This window comes from Spermophilus citellus (assembly GCF_964194105.1).
Source record: "Spermophilus citellus genome assembly, chromosome: 4".
Lineage (NCBI taxonomy): Eukaryota > Metazoa > Chordata > Mammalia > Rodentia > Sciuridae > Spermophilus > Spermophilus citellus.
Genome location: NC_138185.1, coordinates 51114673 through 51137034, shown reverse-complemented (window position 1 = coordinate 51137034; position 22362 = coordinate 51114673). Strand labels below are relative to the sequence as shown.

Here is a 22362-nt window from a genome sequence, read left to right as displayed (position 1 = left end):
TATTTGTATATTTTGGTAAGTTTTGTTTTGCCCTCTCCCCTTCACAAAGCAGCAATACATATTCATGACCTTGCGAGTATTATTCCTTGTCTCTCCACTTGTGAGTTTTTTGAATAAGATTTGCCTTGTTGGTGTTGTGTTCAGTTTGCAAGATCCAGAAGAGATGGTGTGTTTCCTGCTGTCTTAATTTCCTTGCCTTTCTGATGGAGCTTCCACTGTCAGAGCTCTGGGGGAGCACTCTGGCTCTAAGCTCCAGGTGGAACAACTTAGGTGGGACTTGAAAAGTTCCTCCTGAGGCCTGAGGGAGGCGAGTGAGTATTGTGATTATTGTGACATGGGACCGTAGGAGGGGAGGTTAGGAAGTGTCTTTGGGAAATAAGAGAACTTAAAATTCTTAGACTTAAAATGCCAAAGGACTCTTCCATTCCTGGGAATTTCTTCTTATTATAACCTGATTCTGTGTTAATAACCTGACTATAAATCTAAGTTAGGACAAATACATTCCTTGGTTAAATTGAAAAGAAACAGATTGGTGTTCTAGGTTGTAATGAATATAAAAACAGATGCAAATTTATTTTGGTCCCTATGTGATGGGAAGGTGTAGGAAGTAGAGGGCTGTGGGATAGAAATTCGGTGGTAGCTATTTTATAAAGTTAAACTTGGGCATTGTCTACATTGAACAATTTTTTTTTTTTCCGCTTCAGGGCTTATTCTGAAAAAAAAAATCTCAGACATATCAAATGGTTCATACATAACAAAAGGTCATTTATAAAGGCAGTTATTACTTTAGAAATTTATGCAAACTATTTAATCACCTAAGTTATGAAAAAGTGCCAAGGTAATTCTGTCCCTGACTTTGTGATAGGAACATTTTTCTTGGTAATTGGTGTAGAATGCTTTATGGTATGACACTTCATTGTACTTCTCAGAAGAGAAGAGGTTCGTGACTAGTCTGAATTTGGTTTACTTAGTTCCTCATTTTTCCTTGTAAGAGAGGACATCCAAATATGCTCTGGATTCAAAGGGAAAAGGAATTTGGGGGCAGGGAGAGGTATAGCTTTTTTTCTTAGTGTCTCAACTGCAGTGATTAGAATGAATACCCATGATATTTCTGGGCACCAGTAATTTATTAGCTTTCTGGAAGTCTGTAGGAGAAGAATTGGAGCCTAAATATCTTAGCATACTCATTATTTATAGATTTTACATAAAAACAAAAAGGATTTATAAATACATTTGGGAACTGCAAGTTTAATTAGATTCTTTGACACTTAGAATCCTCCTCATAATAACAGTGTGAACTAGGAGTTGGTAAGAAAGGAGTTGCTTCCTCTTCATTAATTCAATCATTGGGGTAGCACCCTTTTAGCCCACAGGTCCAGTGTGGCCCCAGCCTAGTTTCATAAGACAGGGATTTCAGTGCTGTCTTTCTACTGTGCCCGTTTGTTCCTAGCTTTGGAGAACAGCACTTGGGGGATGCCTGGGTGGCAATATGGATGACAACTTAAAATCTCAGAACAAGCACTTGGGACCATGAGCAGCAGGGCTAGACCCATGGTAGCACCAATAGAGGACTGAAGGGTTGGTGTATCTTTCTTCAACTTCCTGCCTTTCTCTGAGGTATTATTTTAGAAAGCACTACTTAATAAACATGAATCACACCAGTGTTGGGCAGTCTGTTCCAGAGATGGCTTGAAATAGAAAACACTTTGGGCCAGCTGCTGTGCTTAGGCTACTTTGAGGTCAGCCCTGCCTACTGCTTATGCTTGTGCATCATAATGTGGCCATGATGCCAGGCTGGCACTGACTGCATGACCACACCCACACCCACTCTCAGCCCTGGCTGGCCTCTGACTTCTGTACGGGGTCCAAGAATGTGGATTTGTTTTCCTATAGGAGTTGCACCATCTGACCCAGGGTCTAAAGCATGCTGAGCATGTACTCTACCACTGAACTATGCCCCTGCCCCTTACCGTATCACTGATTGCTTTAAACACCCATCTTTCCCTTTTTGTTATGTTTGTGTTGAAATATTTGGGAAAGAACAATGTTTCCTTTTGGTTGTTCATATCCTTCTTTATTAAGGAGTGCCAGGAATGCAGGATGACATGAAACCAGGAAATTTAAAGACAGTTAAACATTTTTTTTTTTTTTTTGTAGTAGGAATAGAAACTAGGGGTGCTTCACCACTGAGCTACAACCTAGCCTTTTTTATTTTATTTTGAGACAGGGTCTTGCTAAGTTGTTTAGGGCCTAGCCATTCTCCTGACTCATTTTTCTGAGTCAATGTGATTATAGGCATGTGCCTCTGTGCCAGGTGACAAAGACTCTTAATATCTTTTCCTGAGTTACATTTAGTGCTCTCACATCACCGTTATGAAATCCCTTCCTCCCCCAGTCTCATTTCTTACAGTTAAGTAATATGTTCCTATAGGTTATTGCTACTAGCTTTCTCTGTTTAGGTGAGTTTAGAGGCATCTGCAAACTTAGAAATTTCAGCCTTTGAGATAATTTGTTAACATATCAGTGTTGATTCTGGTAAAAATTCCTCATTTAGGCCCTTTACCACACTTAATGATTTTCAAATGTTAGACTGTATGACTTTGAGGTGGATTGTTAACAGTCTCTGCTATTTCATGTTTTCTGTAACTTTCATTGTCCTTACAAAGAAACCTAATGCCATATTCCATTCTTTTCACCTTTTAACTTATTTTTTTAAATAGTTTTTTTAGTATTTATTTTTTAGTTATAGATGGACATAATATCTTTATTTTGTTTTTAAGTGGTGCTGAGGATTGAACCTAGTGCCTCACACATGCTAGGTGAGTGCTCTACCACTGAGCTACAGCCCCAACCCCTTAACTTATTTTAAAAAATCAGTTTATTCTGAAAGTTGAATACATCTTAAATTTAATGAAATATATGAAATGAATATTTATTGAGGATAAACAATGTAAAAGAATTACACACACACACACACACACACACACACACACACACCCCTACACACACATAAATTGAAAAGGGTTTTTCTAAAATTGTTTTCAGAGTTTTGATTATGTCAAATTAATGTTTTATATTCCATTTTTTTTCTTTTAAATGTAGTGTTTATGCTTCCAGGATAATACCTGATAGTAAGTACTTCAATGAGGTGGTGTCAGTAACAAAATCTTTATTAATTTGAAAAATGCTTTTATTTTGACCTTACCCTTGGATGACAGTTTAGCTGGGCATAGATTTCAAAGTTGATTTTCCATGATTACTTTATATAAATTGAAAATGTCACTCTGTTGTTTTCTGGATGCTGTTATATTTTGCCATCTGCTCTCAGGGCAGTTGTTATTCCCTTGTAGATAAACTCTGACTCTGTGCTTTTAGGATATTCTTTTTCATAGGGCATAGTAACACACACCTGCCATTAGCTAGTCCCAGCTACTCAGAATGGTGTGAGGTGGGAGGATTCTGAGTTCAAGGCTAGCCCAGGCAATATAGCAAGATCTCTTTTCCAATAAGTAAGTAAGTAAGTAAATAAATAAATATTTAATGTAGCATGATTTAGTTTTTTTAATGTAAACATTTTATTTTATTTTTGTGGTTCTGGAGATTGAACCCATGGACTTGTGCATGCAAGGCATGCACTCTACCAAGTAAGTTATATCCCCAGCCTAACATTTTATTTTAAAACTGTATTATATTTTGATAAAACTTACTCTACAATGAGTAAATAGAAGATAATACACTGAGTTTTCACATACTCTACATTTAGTTTTGTCTGTTATTTTTATCTTACATTAATTAGTGTGTACATTTTGTTAAAATAAATGAATGAATATTGGCATATTTTTTTTTTTTATGTCCCAGGCACTTCTTGTGTCCTAGTTGTTATCTCCCCTCTTGACTTGGGCATCCCTGAGCACTCTGCGTCTGCAATGCCCTGGCTCTGATTCATAGTGTTACTGATTAGGCTGGACCCTGTGGGCATGGTGCTAAGTGGGGCAAGGTAAAGTAACTTATGATCCTGTGTTAGACTTCTATCTCTGTTTCTAGTGGCCAGTGTCTCTGGGCTGTGTTCTCTAGTGGCATATAGCCTTTCTCCCACTTTAGGCAAGACAGAAATGCTATGGGGTGCTGGAGGGGGGCGATGCGTTTACCCAGCAAGGTTAAGGCTCTAATAAAGCCAAGACTATAGGCCTCTGTTATTGAGACTGCTCTGGGGCATCTATTCACCATAAATACTCCTCCCTTCCTCTTGCTTCAACTGCAGATCCATCATAGGAGTTTCATGGGGTGCCTAGAGGTGAAACCCATGAAATTAGAGGGGCATCCAGAAGACTGGAGCCCTCAGAGTTTTCTACTTCTGTTAAAGTACACACTCAACAGCTGGAGAGTCATCACAATTAGCATGTAAGTATTATCACAGTTTTGTCTATAGCTCCAGGGGCTTCTGCCTCAAGTAAACAGGTGTTGGCTGTGCCTCTGAATTTGCTCTCTCTCCAATTTCAGTGTGACCCTGAAATCTCAGTCCTCCTGGTTCCAAGAAAACACTAATTTTTCAGTTTGTTCAGTTTTTGGTTGTAAGTATGGGAGTAGTTCATTCTAAGCTGGTTACATGTTGAAGCTGAAAAGTGGTTGAGCTTTGACTAGTTTTTGGTTCACCCTTACCTTTTTAGAACCTCATACTACATTAATTTGAAGGTTTAATGGTTCAATTCTATAAACTTCTCAACCATTTTCTTCCCTAAATTTTTCCTTCTGTTGTTTTTATATGCATATGAAATGTTTTCATTGTACCCTTTATGCCTTTAAAACATCATAGTTTCTGTTTATCATTCTGAGCTACATTTCAGATTATTTTATTGTGTCTGTCGTCAGCTTACTAATTATCATTTGTTTTTCCTAACTTGATATTTAACCTGTTCATTGGGTTTTTATTTCAGTTACTAAGTTATTTTTTTTTATAATTTCATAGAGCTCATTTTTTTTTCAGATCTACTTTCCCCCATCTTCTTTTAGTGTATTTTGATATCTTTAATGTATTTCAGATGTTAATCTACTTATTCATTGTTACCCTCTCATATTTCCCTTGCCTGGATTTATGGAGATTTACTTCTGCTTATTCATTTTCTGTCTCTCGCTTATGAAGAAATTTCACCTACATTTCTCGTTTGAATTTTTGGGAGTTTACTCTGCTCACTTGATTTGTTTCTCGTTCATAGGGAAATTTTCACTTATATTTAACAGCAGGAGCACATAATCGCAATTATAGTTTTCTGGGCAATTTTTTAAAATTTCATTTGGTTTGCTTATTTGTTACTACATTCTGGTTGCCTTAGGTTTTACTCATCTGGAACAAGATTTATGCTCTTCAATGACTTGCATAGTTCTCATATATTATATATTATTTATGTTTGAATTCTCCATCAGAAGAAAAACCATGCATTTTCAGGATTATTGTCCATCTTTGTTTCTCTGCTTTTAGCCCAGATGGAAACATACAAACTTCTTTGTTCTACCAGAGGGCGCTTCAGTATCCCCCTGCTGCCTGGGTGGGGGCTGTTGCCCTCACCTTACCTCCACCTGTGCAGTCAGCTTGTCCTCAGGACAGTGGGCACTGGCCAAACTTGCTCTGAATATGCGTGGCCACAGCTCTCCCTGCCTCTGCAGCTCTGCCTTAGTCATCTCGTGCACTTATGTTTATCTTGATTTCCCCTTGAATCTTGTTTTTGAGGTTTTCTGTTGCTTTCTTGTGAGCTTCGATTTGCGTTTTAAAAGTCATTTGATTTCATCCAGCATTTGCAGTTCTGTTAATAGAGCAGTATTCAGGTGAAGGAGTCTACTGTTTTGTGTGTTAATCCCAGAGGACTTAACTAGTGTGCTCCACCCACTCTAGTTGTGTCATCTTTGTTTTACCTCCATCTCCAGCCTTTTGTCTCATCAACATAATCTATTTGTGATAGTCCTCTGCACAAATTGCGATTACCTCATGCCTTGCCTTCTTGCCAGTAAATCAATTTCTAACTGTGTCTGTTTTGTTTCTTTCTGTTTCTGATTTATTAACTATGCAATAATGTCATTTGGTTTCTCAGTTTATTTAACTCTGCAGTCTTCCTTCATATTCCACTGTCATTTTGTTATCTCTTTTTGAAATTATGTTTAATTTGAACCAAAGTTTATTAAATGACATAGGACAAAGAACTCCTAAGAAGCATGCCTATCTTGTCTGGGTTTTTCCAGGCTATACATGGTATATTGTTGTGCCTGCTGCATGCCTGTTTGCTTCCTTTTAAATATTATTTATTTACAAATACACTTATTTAATTCTTCATTTTTTATTCATAATCATACCATGATCATTAGCAGTCATTCCAATTTTTTAAAAAAATTTTCTCAGGCCTTGTGTGTTTCTTCATTAATTTTTGTTTTCAGTGTTATAATAGGAGTAAATTAATTTACATGTCCTTATTTCCTTATTTGGGATCCTTATTTATTTTTTCTTAGTTTATTAAACAAATGAATCTATATTATTTTTAAAAATTATTAGAAATGTTCAATTAAAATACACCAAATTATACTATGTTCATGTACACCACAATGAATCTGACTTTTATGTGTCATTACAATGGCCTAATAAAATAAAAAGTGGTAGTGGTGGGGACCAATAGAGTAAAGGTGTAAGGGTCCGGCGGAGCGTCGGAGAAAGAGACCACACAAGAGACTGGCTCCATGCAATTGGCAAAAGGGGATTTATTGATTCAGCATGCTGAGGTTCCAGGCTCACTCAGGAAGATAGAGCAGCCCAGAGCCCAGAGCAGAGGTCAAGCGGAGCTTAAGTACATTTTTTGGAGAGGGTGGGGGGCTTTGCATACATCAGAACAAATCATCATGAGGCGCGGGAAAATTGAACAACAACTCTGATACATGATTAGTCCATTCATTGGCGGGAACAGGCTGGGCAGGGGTGATTGGTCACTCCTAATTGGGGTACACATTTAAACTGATTGGTTCTGGGGCCTAGATGCTTACGTGCCATGCTACTTGGAGCCCTTAGCTATTAAACAACCAGGGAATCAATGGAGATATTTACTGGGCAGTTCCCGCATTGTCCTGACAACTTTACAGAGATTACAGGTTCTGGGGATAGCAGAGGAATTGTAACAATAGACTTTTACCTTTTAGCCCAGGCCTTGTAATCTAGAAGCTTTACAATGCCCTAGTCTTTTACACTTTAACTCAGACTTTTGCAGCTTAGAATCAGCTTAGAAATTTTACCTTTACAAAGGAAGGGGATGAGGGGAAGGAAGGATATTAGGGAAAGAGGATGTACTGGGAAATGAGGTTGTTCAAATTATATTATGTGCATGTACATATATATCACAGTGGGCCTCACTATTCATAATTATAATGTACCAATAAAACCGTTAAAAACCATCAGAAAAAGTTACCACTTCTAAATCCTATTTCCAGGGGGAGGAGGAAGGACACAGAAATGTTGGTCAATGAGTATAAGTTGTCATTAGGAGCAAGCAGTTTGGGTGGGGTGGGGTGACTATGGATACTAATAATGCACTGTACATTTAAAAAAATTGGAAAAAAGTTTTTTTTTTTTTTTTTTTTTTTGTTATTGTTGTTTTGTTTTTGTTTTCGGTACCAGGGATTGAACCCGGGTGCATTTTACCACTAAGCCACATCCCCAGCCCTTTTTTATATTTTATTTAGAGACGGGGTCCCACTGAATTTCTTAGGGCCTCACTAAACTGCTGAGGCTTGATTTGAACTTGTGATCCTCCTGCCTTAGCCTCCTGAGCCATTTGGGATTACAGGCTTGGGCCACAATGCTCAGCCAGAAGAAATGTTTTTGATGTTTTTGCCATAAAGAAGTGGTAAATGAGGGACATAGAAATGTTTCACCTGATTTAAACTGTACCATGTATACATGTATTGAAATATCACGTGATATCCCATGAATATGTATAATTTTATGTGTCAGTCATAAAGCAAGTTTAAATTTAAAAAAATATTAGACAAATGAGTCCTGCTTCTAACTTCTGTTCATGTATCTTGTCCCTTCCCATCTGTCCTTTGAGCCCATTTTCTTCTGGTTTCACACCAGGACCTTTGTTGGGATCACTATGTCTCTAGGTCAGTTCTTTGATGGGACATATCATAATTAGGTTTCTAACAGAATTTGTTGGAAGAGCCTGATACTGAGCTACCCAAATCTGTCCCTAAAGCTTTTGTGGGAGGTATGACTCTGTGCAGTTGTTTGCTTTCAGTCCTCTCAGATAGAACTTGTTATGGGCGCCATGTTTGTTGTAGATGGTGCAGGAGATACCTGCAAACTGATCAAGTCCAGATGATGGCTTAAGCACAGAGAGGAGTTGATTGTTTTTATCCAGGGCTACTTCAGATGAAGCTTGATTCCTGGTCCCCACCGTGTGCCTGGAGCTGATTCTCTCCCTGTGTGTCTTGCCTCCACTATGTTGTCTTCCTGTCACCTCTGCTCTCTAGCTTTGCTAACTGGAGAGGTGTTTCCATTGCTGTTAGTTTCTGCTCTCTGGATCCTCTCCTAGGCTTCATTCCTCCAGATTTGGAACCTGTGGAGGAGGCAAGGGAGCCCTTCCTCTTCAGAAGGAAGCTCTTAGTAGCAGTTAAAAGTATCTGCTTTTAACTCTTCCTCATTTCCTGAGAAGGGTGGGCAGCTCTCTGGAAATGGGCTTCACTCTACAGGATCTAAATGGATGCTAGGTAAGGGGACAATTCCCTAGGAGAGCTTTCCTATCCGTGCACGCACAGGCAGCTGGCATGTCTTAGCGATACATCTTTTTCCTTCAATTTGGCATTGAACATTGGGATTCACAGGGGAAGGAAAAATCAGTTGGTATTGCTGGGATCAAGGACCTAACCTCAGAGACACACCTGCCCCAATTTATCTGGCATTTATTCTTCCCAGAGGAGTCATTCAGCCTAATTGGCCAGTTCTTCAGTTTGTTTTTATGTGTCTGTTTTGGGATTATGTCAGTAAGGAATTACACACTGATATGTTGGGAGTGGGAGGGAAGAAAACCTGTGTTATACTTGGGTCTGATTTCTAAAAATCCCTTAAGCCTTTCTGTTTGCATTGTTCCCAAAGAGTTTTTCTAGAGCTATGCAGAATTAACTTTGATAGTTAAAAATAGAATCAAAAAATTAAAATCATTCTGGAGGCAGAAGTTTCCCAAGGATTGCAGTCTCTGTCTCAGTGAGGTTAAATAAGGAAATTGAATCTTGGAAAAGCTCAGGGGCCTCCCCATGTCCATCCAGTCAGAGAGTGGCAAAGCCCAGGTCTGACTGTGATATCTAGACTTTTTACATTGCACTCTAAGACACATACCCTGAGTAGCCTCAAAGTAAGTGCAGGGAGGGAGATGTGAACTGTACTCTGCCAAAGCCAGGCCTGAGGTAAGAGAACCAGGGTGTCAGGAATGCCAATATCTATGCCAATGACTCTAAAACTTCTAGATTTCAGGACTCCTTTACTTTCTTAAAGATTATTGAGGATGCCCCAAATTTTGCGTACATCTATCAATACTTAACAAGTCAGAAATTAAAACTAAGAAAACTTTTTGAAGTTTATCCATTTAAAAAGACAATAAACTCATTACATGCTAACAGGAAAAGAATTTTATGAAAAAGACACTATATTTTCCCAACATAACACATTTACATGAAGGGGAAATTGTTTTAGTAGTTTGAAAATCTCCTTAATGCCTTACTTAATAGAAGGTAACTAGACTTTCTTATTTGCTTTTACTGATGATCTACTATGTTCTGTTGGCTGTGCAGAACTCCAAGCAATGCTCATGAGGAAGGAGGGAGAAAGAAGGAAATAATTTCCTATGAGAAAACAATCTTCCTTCCTTCCTTCCTTCCTTCCTTCCTTCCTTCCTTTCTTTCTTTCTTTCTTTTTTTCTTTCTTTCTCTATCTCTCTCTGAATTTCTCTCTCTCTCTGAATTTCTCTCTCTCTCTGAATTTCTCTCTCTCTCTCTGAATTTCTCTCTTTCTTTCTTTTCTTTTTTTTTTTCATTCTGGATCAAACCCAGGCCTCATGCATGCTAAGCATGCCCTCCACCACAGAACTACATCCTGAGTCTCAATGAGAAAAGTTTTGAGTTACTGATCGAAAACAACAGTTCTGCCCTCATCTCAGAAACCCAGGGGTTCCCAGCCTGTGCTTTGAGAACTTCTGCTCTGTACAAATACCAAAGAAAACTTTTTTTCCATTATCATAATCAAACTTCCCATGGTTATGGCATAAGTGTCAGGATGAAATCGTGGTTCAGAACACAATCATTCAGCTAGAAGAATAAGAGGTTGGATCTCAGCTTTTACTTTTGAATATAAAAGCCAGGAGTTTAGTTTGTTTTGTTCCACAATTGATTGTTTAAGCATTCCCTTTTCCCTTCAATTATAAAGGTAATATATACTTACAACAAAGCATTCAAACAGAATAGAGGCAAATAAAATTAGTAATTCTCATTATTAAATGAGAAAAAACAATACTTCTAGCTTTGCTGAATTGCCACTAGGCCAAAGTGAGTTACACAGTGTGCACATGCGTGTCCATATATGTATGACATTTACAAGAATAAAAACTCTGTTTAAAGGTTAGCCGTGCCCTGTTCAGGTATCATAGAAATTCTGTTTAGTAGAGTGCTTGTTCATCTTTTGCCCATTTTTTCCTGTTGGTTTATCTGCCTTTATTCTTATTGATTTGTAGGAGTTTATTTCTTACTCTATCAGTCTTTTGTCAGACTTAATATGTTGCTGACACAGAAAAAAATCATAGACTCTCAGTTTATTATTCTGTAAAACTAGGATAAAATATGGTTGGTGTAAAGATTAAATTGGATAAAAGAAGCCATCCTTGTTATAAACTATACAGTGCTACAAAAAATGTAAATTTATATCATCCAGTGGTCTTCCCTGCAAGCAAGAATTTAGACATGGTTAGATCTAGTGTTACGTATTTTGTTTTGTTTTGTTTTCCTCAGCATCTACTCTAAAGCAAAGAAAGCAGTGAAATAATGTTGAATAATTCTTTCCATAACTTCCAAAAGAATAGCTGCTGTAAGAATGCAAGATAGCACATTACACATCATCAGAACAGTTGTACTTAAATAAGATACACAATTATTCAGAAAGATTGATTTTTTTTTTTAAAAAATGTGTTCATATAAATCAAAGTGTGCTCTTCAGTGAAGTGCTCAAATTAAAAAAGAGTGAGGAGAGTCAGGCCAGTTGACTCTGGGGTACGGTGCCACACTGATCTTCTTTGCTTCCATGATGGGCTTCTCAAGGCAGACAGGAGCATGTTCTTCAGGGAGATCCATGGGCAAGCAGCTGCACAGGGACAGCTGCTAATGCCAAGTGACATTTCATGGATTGAATGGTGCTACTCTTAATACCACTGGCTATAGGAGGCACATAAAGCAGCTGTTAATATTCTCATTTCCAAGGAGAGAAGATTGAAGCCCAAAGACAACAAGTGTCTACTGGCTGGGTAACTGAGATTAGACCCAGAGATCCTTCTGCCCACATGGTCTCTGACTCTTTATTGCTGTCCTGCTCAGTGTGGACAGGGCAGTAATAGCCAGATGGTTGATCTGGAATTACTGAAAACAATTTTAAGAGTGCTATGGTCTGAATATTTGTGCCCTCCCCATTCATATGTTGAAATCCTAAGCCACAAGATGATATTGGGGGTGGGGTCCTTGGGAAGTAATTCAGTCCTGAGAATGGCTCCCTCACAGATTGGACTAGTCCCCTTATAAAAGAGACCCTAGAAAGTCGATTTCACCCCTTTCACCATGTAGAGACACAGGCAGAAGACCACCACTTATGAACCATGAAGCAGGCCCTCACCAGACAGCAGAATTCAATTATACCAGCACCTTGATCTCAGACTTCCATTCTCCAAACTGATAAATAAATTCCTGTTGTTTATAAGCCTCTCAGTTTATATTGTTTTTTAAAACATCCTAAACAGGCGAAGACACAGAAACTGTACTGCTTGCTAATTACCAGCCCTGGGGTACCTGTGGGATGCTGTTTTCCACCTGAATAGAGCCTTGGCAAGCTCCCCCATTTTATCTTCCAGGAGCTCAGGAACAATGTTCAATTACCACATTACATATCAGGCCAGCATATTGCCTGAAACAGGAAGTGCTTCGTAACATTTGTTGAATGAATGAATGAGCAAATGAATGAATGAAGGAAAACTTGGTTGGACCACAGAGAAAAGGCTTGTGCACTGAGTAAGGGATTTTTGACCTGATCCTTTGTTCAGTGAAGTTGAAAGAGGATGAACTGATTATATTTGTGTTCAGAAAGCCCCATGTGGAGGTGAGCAGAGGACAAATGTGAGTGTGCACATATGTGTGTATGCATGAGTCAGCATATTGCAGGTGGGAGAAAGTGTGAGACCATGTCACCCTGTGGGTGCGGCCCTGAGCCAGTGAGGGGAGGAAGGAGATGCATTTGGAGAGTGGAGCCCTCTGACTACAACGGGCTTCCTTTGGAGCCTCAGCAGAGGGCCCCCCTTGGCATTGCTGTGCTGTCAGGTGGTGGCTGGCTGCTGCTTGTTGTTGATTACAGATTGAAATGCTATACTTCGGTCCCATGCTGCCACACAGCACAGAAATCCAGTGTCACTCTAATGAGGTTTCCGTTTGAATGCTGGAAAGAAAAAAGCCTTTTAATTAGATTGGTAGTAATTGAGCTCCCAAATCGCAGAAGCCTTTCTCTCAGGAGAGGAAGACACTGCAATTAAAAGAAGAAAAGGCACCTAAATGTGGAACCTTGCTAATTCTAAGTCCATTAAAAACAACAGCTGCTTAATAAGTTGAGGCAGCAGATTCATGTCCTGAAGAGCTTAAGGAATAGGAGACCGAACTGGAACTGAGCACATGTACAGTTTCAACATATGGCTCCTCATGTGGAACATGGAGAACTGTGAGCTCTACAACTTTTTACCATGAAAATATATTGGCTTGTGTTGTTTTGGAAAAGGAAATGTCTTTCCTCTGTTACGGAACTGTCAGTTTCTCCTAAGCATATCCCCTGTCCTGGAACCCTCTGAGATATAGTCCACTGGGAGCAGTATCCTCTCTGTGGTATCTGCCTAACCCCACCCATCTCACCCTCAAAGGCACTCAGCAGGTGAGCAGCAGGGCACAGGGGCATGGAAATGTTAGAGTGTCCCTGCCAACTTCTTACCTGTATACCACATTTTTATTTTAATAAGAAGCAGCATTCAATTCTCATTTGCATCCCTGCCTGCAGACTGCACCCTGGCAGATGCTAGGTGCTTTCAATCATTGGGCCTGTTTTTGGTGACTTCCCATTAGTGAACCAGGACAAGTAATTCCTATTACAGGGGAACTTGAGGTCTTAGCTTCCAGGCAAGTCTTCACGCTAACATTAATAAATACTTTCCCTGGAGAGGGTGTTAGTTGCTAATATACGGAATCCATTAGGTTGCAGTTGAGAGGATTCAATACTAAAACAACAACATTCTAATATAACTATTATATAAAAGTTGCTCAGTTGCCTCTTTGTGAATTGTTTTTTGCTAGACCCTGCTGGACTTGGCCAGTGATAAAGTACTGCTTGCATCCCAATTGTAAAGGGCAAGTTTGACTAGACTCTTCTTTACATGGTATGTTAGTTCACTTTCCATCACTGTAATAATGCCTAAAGTAATCAGCCTACAAAAAGAAAAGGTTTATTTTGGTGCATGGTTTTGGAAGTTTCTGTCTGTGATTGGTTGGCCTCTCCCTTTGGGACTGTAGCAAGACAGCTCATTGTGGCAGGAGCATGTGGTAGAGCAGACCTGCTCAAGAGCTGCCAGGAATGAAAGAGAGGAAGAGGAAGAGGAAGGGGCTGGAGTCCCACTGTCTGTCCCCTTCAAGAGCAATCCCCTAATAACCTAAAGACTGTCTACTAGGCCCCATCTCTTTTTATTTAATTTTTTTTTTTTAGTTGTAGATGGACACAATAACTTTATTTTTTTTTATTTAATTTATTTACGTGGCGCTGAGAATCGAACCCAGTGCCTCACACAAGCTAGGCAACTGCTCTAACACTGATCCACAATCCCAGCCCCTAGGCCCCCACCTCTTAAAAGCTCTAGTACCTTCCATAGCTCCAGGCCTTTGAGGGATACTTATGATCCAAACTGTAGTAGATGCTTGGTGTTTGAACAAGGTTGATACACTGTGCTGGTCTCAGTGGCTGATGCACAAACTTGATGCCTTGCTGGATCCCCATTCAGAAAGGTATCTTGGAAATGCAGAAAAATGGGTCCTGGAGTCAGACATATCCCAGTGTGAGTGTATTCTTTGTAAAGTTGCCTCACTTTTCTAACCCTTAGTTTACTCAGTTGTGTAGGATTTATTTTGCAGATGTATGGCAGGGGCCTGACATGTTGACTGGTCAGGTAGAGACTATTAGAAGACCCAGACCCACAGGGATGTGGCAGAGCTATAGGCTACAGCATTCTCAACATAGGGTGGGGCTGCTTGACATGGGGCCATGCTTTTTTGGGAGGGAAGCATTGAATATTTATATTTGTTTAAAAGTACATAAATTCTAGCAATAAAACTGCCTTTAAAATTAAAATTTGCACCCAATTTTTAAAGTATGTAAATTATAAATAAGATAAATAGCAAAGTCCTTAGCAGACATCATTTCTGGATGGTAGGGCTGCCCAATTTTAATTTCCTTCTTTATACTCTGCCATCCTTTGTAAGTGCTTTATAATAAATGTGTATTACTTCAGAATGAATAGAAAAGCTTAACTCTGGGGAAATGCTGCTGGCATAGATTTGGAAGTGCTTGGTGCATTATAATTTGCACATACAACAATGATCCCAATAGTCAAATTTCTACATGAATAATTGTATCATTCCTTCTTTTGTAAAGTACGTAAGCTGTATTTATGCTGCTTTTTTTTCTTTTTTCTTCTTTCTTTCTTTATTTCTTTCTTTGTTTTCTTTTTTAGGATGAGAAGAACCAAGTTTTAACCACCAATATTTGGCTGCAAATGGTAAGTTAAGACAGTGGCATCCTTGCTTCTGTGTCTGCCTATTCATGCTTCTGGGATGCATGTGCTTGATCAGCAGGGAAGGCAGAGGTTCTGTGAGGAAAAGCCCAGGCTGTCACCCCTGACTCTACACCTGCCAACAACGAATGCTGGAGGTGTCATACTGCAGACTATAAATTTCTGGCTTAGAGAGTCCTTTAGGTTGGCATTGAATATTCAATACTGAATAACAGCAGGGCTTGATGTGTGCTTCTGTTGTACTACTGGGTGATCTGGGGACATTTCAAAACCACTTCAGGCAAGAAAAATAATAAGATGCAGGGCAGCATTTAGATGGTCCCAACCTGTGCTGTAGCTACTCCCTAGTGCTCTGCAGCACCTGCCTGTCTTCTGTACCCTCAAGAGATGCATGTTTGACTCAGTCTGAGAGTTTCTGTGCTATAAGTCTTCACATTTCATGCTGTAGTGACTTCTGCAAAAACCTCTAAAGATTATATAGGTTGAGCATCCCTAATCTAAAATCCATAGTCTGAAATGCTATGAAATCAGAAACATTTTGAACATGACATTCAAACTCTTTCAGATTTCGGACTTTAAGTTTTTAGATTTTTCAGTTAGAGATCTTCAACCAGCAAAATCTACACGAATATACCAAAATTCAAAAAAACTTCAAAATCTGAAATAGTTCCCAAGTATTTTGGATAAGGGATACTCAATTTGTTTTCTATTCCTGGATTTTTAACTTGATATCTGTGATGCTAATCTAAATTCAATTAATTACAGGTGATATCGTGCCATCAAGTTGTAAATATTGAAATTCAAACATAAAACTGTTAGTCTTTATTTCACATGGAATCTTAATATCATAATAATAATAATTAACTCTGTATCTATATCATTTCCTTAAAAAACAATATAAGCAAACCCTTCTTTTGCTGTTTAATGTTTTACATATCCTCTTTTTCTCCTTGCATCTGCATTTCTGTTATGCTTTTCATGCAGGGTTTTATAAATAATGCAAAATAATTTTGTATTTGAAAGACTTTTATTAATCACTATAACTCATTTTTTCTCAAATGTAAATGTTTACATAGAAATTATTCCTTCAGACCATAGTGTTTAAAAAGCTCTTCAGATTTGACTTAATATTGCTATTATTATTGATATAAATTTTAATACATAATATTCAATACTTTTTATATTGGTAATTCATGTCTGTGTCAAGATGGAGGTTTGTTTTAAATTAATTTATGTATCCACAGGTGATTCTGTTATTTCTAGACACAAGAGAACAGAACAATACAGTTGTCGTCATCAGTTCTTTAACTTATTTTGTTAATAGATGCAGCAACATCTTGAGTTGGTAATGAAAGACTTTTTGTTAAAAAAATTATTCAATTCTTTGAACTTCTTCCAGATTTTATGCACAAAATAACATTGTTTCCATCAAATGCATCAGTTGGCAACTTAATTAGTTTCTTCTTCATTTTTATTGAAAGCAAAAAATAAAAGGATTACCCCCTCACCTTTTAAATTATTTGTCACTCAGTTTTTTAAGGTAATTCATACACAGAGACAACTGCAGGCGGATCTTTGTTGGTTCTTTGTATAGTCTCCCAAGATGAGTTAAGTGAAGAATGCCTTTCTTTGTAAAGTGGAGTGGAGAGGAGAATTAAAAATGAGGGCCTGTGGTATTCCCAGGTGAGTCTGTGGGAATGCCATGCAGAGCTGAGAGAGAGAAAACAGATCTGCTTAAATCCATTTGCTAAGTGTCCCAGAGGTGCACTAAGCTATGCATGAGACCCCTTGCAGAACCTGCCCATAATGAGTAGGGTGGAGTCTGGGAGTTTTCTCCAGCAGCATTTAAAGCAGTATGCTTCAGTAGGTAGATCCCATCCCTTTTCTTGTGCCCACCTATTCTAGCTTCTCTCCTTTTCCCTGGGATGCATGATTTGTTCCGCCCTGGAAGGCTAGCCCTGCCTCCAGTGGACATGTCCCATCCTCTGGCACCCGCTGAGAGCATCCCTTTAACAGTTGTCCCCACTACCTTTCTCTTCATACGTGTATCTGTGGGGCATTCACATTCATGCCTCTTTCTACAGTCACCCTTGTCTGGGTAGATGGCAGTCCCATTATCCATCTGCACAACTCAAAAACCTCAGTGTCACCTTTAACTCTTGTCTTTCACATCTGTTTCATTAGCAAATTCTGACATCTCAACATTTTAAACAGATCCAAGATCTAACCACTTCACATCTGGTCTAAACTGGCATCTTGTCTCATCTCCCGTATTGTGGAGTCTCCAGGCCAGTCTTCTGTGCAGTGCTTGCCTCCTCTAATGATGTCTGTTCTCAACATAGCAGGCTGTGTGATCCTTTAAGATACAATGAAGGTTAATCACATGTCTCTCAGGCTCATCTCTCCAGGGTGTCCTGCCTCCCTGTGGAAATTAAGAGCTAAAGTGCCTTGAAGTCAACTTTGATCGCTCCCTGCTTAGACCATCCTTCCTTTTCCATCTTCTCTGTCTTCTTTCCTAGCAGTGTTTCCTGCCCTCTTGATGTAAGTAATGCAAACATTATCCAAATACATGTCCACCTCCGGGCCTTTGCATTTACTGCTGTCTCTGCCTGGAAGGTTCTTAAGAACCAGTTGATTTGCTTGATAACTTCTTATTGGTCTCTTCCTAAACAATTGTTTCAGTATGTCTTCCCTGAGCTCCTGTGTATTGCCCCAAACACTCCCTGCTACTTCCAGCCTACACTGTCCCCACTCTTTTGCAGTGCTAGGGGTTGAACCCCAGGACCTTCACATGCTAGGCTAGTGCTCTACCACCTATCTACATACCAGCCCCCACTGTATTCCCTTTACATTGCTTCAATTTTTCTTCCAAAGCACTTCTTAACCATCATACATATTTTGTATTCACTGGTGTTTGTTCCTAACCTCCAAAAGTTCCTTGCCTTGCCTCCACTAGCATGTGTGCACCAGGAGAGCAGGGCTCTAGCTAGATTTGTTCACTGTTAGGACCCATAGCTCCTAACCCACTGCCTTTCCAGAATGGCCTAAGATATTACAATACAACATAAAGCCAACACCTGCATAACATTGGGACACTTCAATATAAGGTAAAGCTCTGGCAACTTGGGGGATGATGCAGATGCTTTCCTCGTGCCCTCTAAGGAACAAAGCTGTTACTGATGTTTTTCTTACAAAATAAGTGCCATGGACAGCTCTCTCTCTCTGGTGCCCACCTATCTTAGCTCTAAGTCATTGGTTTTCAGCAGAGTATATGATAGGGCAATATTTTAAAGGGTATTGGTTTTCAGGAAAAAATATAACTGGATTATTACTTACTGTATTGAGTTCAGGTGCTCCATAAATAAAAAACTTTGCTTTGGAGGATGTCACCAGAGATCTCTAAATTTCTTTGAAGCCCAGCTTATTTCTAATTAATACTTGCATTTGCAGAAGCATCTGCAGCTTCATTTAAAAAAAAGTCTCCTTTACCTACTCAACTCACCTTTGGAAGCACCTAACGTGGAAAATACTGATTGAGGCCATGTGAGGGCACCTAGAAATGTAAGACACAGTTTCCACTCTCAGCCATTTACAATCAGGTTGTGTAATTAACACATTTAAGGAAATGTTAACCACTAAGAGATGATAAATGTTTGAGGAGATGGAAATGCTAATTACTCTGATTTAATCATTACACATTGTATACATGTGTTGAATTATCACACTCCACTCCATAAGTATGTGCAGTTATATGCCAATTAATTTTTTTAAAATCAGAAGAAAGTAGAAAAGCTTGACATAGCAAGACCAAGTGGTTTCTTAAAGATATTGCAGGGGACAGACTGATGGAAGGATGGAAGAAGTCACAGGTGGGAACAATCCTGTTTTATAGTAATGGGATACAGGTGAAGTCCAAGACTCCTCTAAATAGGAAGATCTGGGAGCACTGGCATTCCATCATTAATTGATACTTCTTTTCAGGTGCCTGCCATATTGAAAGCCAATTCTCTTATGGCAAGTGCACTTATAAAGCTGAATAATGACATTTATTTGGAATGGTGATGCAGAAACTGTGAAAGTACTCCAAACTAAATTTTTAAGGCATCCCAAGAATCTTGGGTTTAAAACAACTCTTAACAGTTCCAAGATTCAATCCTGTGCCTCTGTGCCCCCGGCTCCTGCTTGGTGCTTCAGTCTAGAAACCCTGGTGCTCTTATGTGTCACACCATGGACTTGGGAGATTTGGGCAAGAGATCCTTAACCAAGGGCAAGCTTGGAAGCTTCCCCAAAACCATTTCTAAACGGTCCTTGTTTTTGGGTTTCATCATGAGTGATCAGCCTGGCGTAACCCAGCCTGAGTAGTGGACATGTACAGGAACCAAAGCTAGATATTGAAGGCAGAAAGGGCAGAGTACCTTGAAAAGTAGTAATGTGGGCAGGAGGTAAACAGATTCAAGGAAAAGGCTCTGAGCCATGGGTTTTTATTTTCCACAGTTTTATGTTGCTGAATTCCTGTTCTGAAAATCTGAATCCACATAACTTTATCTCTAGGGTATTTAAACTCTGAGGTTAGTTTTCTGCAAATGATAGTTTTCCTACACATGCAAAATGGAAGAGGCAGAAGAATAAAAAAATAATTAAATTCTCTTTGACCTAAAGTTTGTTGATTTTATTATCCTTTCTCCCAGTTGTCCTTGATTTTTTTCTGAATTTCAGATTATTCGGATAACCTTAAGGAATATGAAGTTGCTGATCTCTCTATTTACTTCTTCATATTCCTAGGAGGAAGCAGTTGGTATATGGTCTCTGTAACTGTTTTATCACTTTGGGAGGTCTAACAGACCTAATCTGATTTAATGTATGAGAAGAAATGACAGCAGCCATTTCAGTATCTAAAGAGACACATGAGCCATTCAGAGACTTGCTTTGTTAAACTCTGTCTTCTTTTGATATCTTGCTCATTCTTCTCTTTAGATTTCCCAGCCTTCTTTTGTTTATTCTCTATTTTTAGCCTCCTAATTCTAATTATGGTACTAATTGCATTCAATCATAGAATGTTAGATTGTAAACCAAATTATTTCTAAAATGTTTACCTTTTTAATTTCTGCATTTATTTTCTCTAACACATTAAAACACAGCACATCAGGGTCATAGTTTAGCCAGCCAGTGACCTGCTTAGGACCTTGATTGCATTCAGAGGATTGGGGTGGGGTGATTAAATCATTATATCTCATTGGGAAAGCAGTTTCAGAGGCAAGAGATGGAAAGAGGCTCACTTTCCTTCTTTGCGATCAAAGTAGTTGATTGGAAGGGTTATCAAAAATAGGATTGGATGGTGTTTTCTGACTCCAAATATGTGATATCTTTTTCAACAGCAACAACCAACTCTACAACACCAGCTGGGTGTTGAACAATTTAATTTAGTTCTGACACTATCTACCTTGAGTTAGTATCAGAACCCACAAGCTTGAGAGCTCAGTCCCACAAGGCTGCCTCCACTTCAGACACTTGCTGCAAGTGGGGTGCCTAGGACACCCGTACTTCCACCTGCCTGAATGTACATTCAGGTGTTTCTACAACCCTCCTTCACTTTAGATTCAACATTCTTCTAGAACAGCTCACAGTTCTTGGGTGAATACTTAAATTTACTGGTTTATTCTGAAGGATAACAGTTGGAAGAGACGTAGGGCAAAGGATGGGGAGGGGTGAGGAGCTTGGACCTCTCTGAGTGCATCATCCCCCATGCATCCCTGTGTCCATAGCCCTGAACCAGAAGTTCTCTGAACCTTGCTGTTATAACCCAGTTTTGTTTTATAACCCATTCTCCAGCCCACCACCCCTTCCTGGAGTTGGGATGAGAAGAAATTGAAAGTTCCCACCTTTTAATAATATGATTGGTCTTTCTGGTGACCAGCCCCCATCATGAAGCTACCTAGAGACATAAACTTAAATCACTTCATTAGCATAAACTCAGGTATGGTCCAGAGGACCTCTTTCACAAAAGACTCCTAGCACCTAGGAAATTGTAAGGATTGGGACAACCAAATATATTTCTTATTATACTAAAAGATATATTTTTTAAAGGAAAGAAAATTTTCCCTCCCCCCCTCCATTTCCATGCTGGTCTGTATGCACACACACACACCAAAAAGTCTCCTATGACCTCAAGGTAGGTCTGATAGGGCCCAGGTGTCAGAATCACAGAAGAATCTAGACTCCTATTGTGCCTTTTAGATCAACAGCTCTTGTTCGATGCATATCCCATTTATAATCCCACACCCTCTTCTCTTGAAGACTCAATGAGAAGAAATCCCAGAGGGAGAGAAGGAACAGAATATTCTATTGTATGGGAAGATCAGGGAGTATTGCCATCTCTAGGTTCATTGATGCTGCTTTCCAGGTGCCACCACATGGAAAGGGTGCCAAGTGTTGTCTACAGAGATGTTGCTCTGTGTTTCGCCCCTTAGGGATCTAACATCTAATTGGAAGCAAATGTTTTGAGAGGATAAACAACATATATCTGAAACTAGACTGTTTACAGGCCTTATTCTATGTCCTTTCATAGTAAACCCATGGAGGGCAGCAGAAGGTTCCTGCTCCAGTTCCCAACATCATGTTGGCCCTCACTCTTGTACATCTTTGGCCAGACCTCAGTTATTATAGTTCAAGCATCCTGTAGGATTTTATATAATGGAGGAGTCTCTTTCTGTCTTTTGTTATCATTTATCACTTGACTACTAGAATTTTTACTTGCTGCTGCACACATCATCTCATTTCATTCTTGCCACACTATGAGTCTTGTGTACATACAAGGAAGTTGTCACTCAGAAAGTGTGATTCACCTATTTAAGCTCACACAGCAACACTGTACCAGAACCTTGGCACAAGCCAGGTCTGTTTGATTCCCAAACTCCCTGCAGCTCCCCGTTTCTTTCTGTGGGCCAGACTGGCTTTGGAGTAAGGGAGAGCAATATGAGCAGTTTGTCAGCACTTTTAGAGATAGCATACAGTCCATGCTTTCATGGGGGCTGCCTTGTCAGTATACAGATTGAGTCAGAAGAACCAGCTCTGAAACAGTGCAGAGATCACTTTGCTTGAGATTATGTAATGCAATTGAGTCCTGACCCAGTGACTGCTTCCAAAGATACAGTACTTTGAGTCTTAGTCTCTTGTAAATAAGAATAGTGATCATGCTGACCTCCTTGGATTGTGGTGAACATGGGCATTCACGTGATGCTGTGCTGCCACCTGGTGAGGCACTGAA

The 22362-nt window shown here is 39.3% G+C and overlaps 1 protein-coding gene across 2 annotated transcripts in view; it reads left to right on the top strand.

Moving 5' to 3' along the window:
- CHRNA7 (cholinergic receptor nicotinic alpha 7 subunit) overlaps window positions 1-22362 on the top strand; it is a gene marked incomplete at its 3' end in the record, with an annotated part of 106801 nt that overhangs the window by 34725 nt on the left and 49714 nt on the right. For both annotated transcript variants that reach the window (XM_081293282.1, XM_081293281.1), the window contains exon 3: window positions 15039-15083. In XM_081293282.1, the coding sequence (XP_081149408.1) occupies window positions 15039-15083 (45 nt within the window). The remainder of the gene's footprint in view (window positions 1-15038; window positions 15084-22362) is intronic.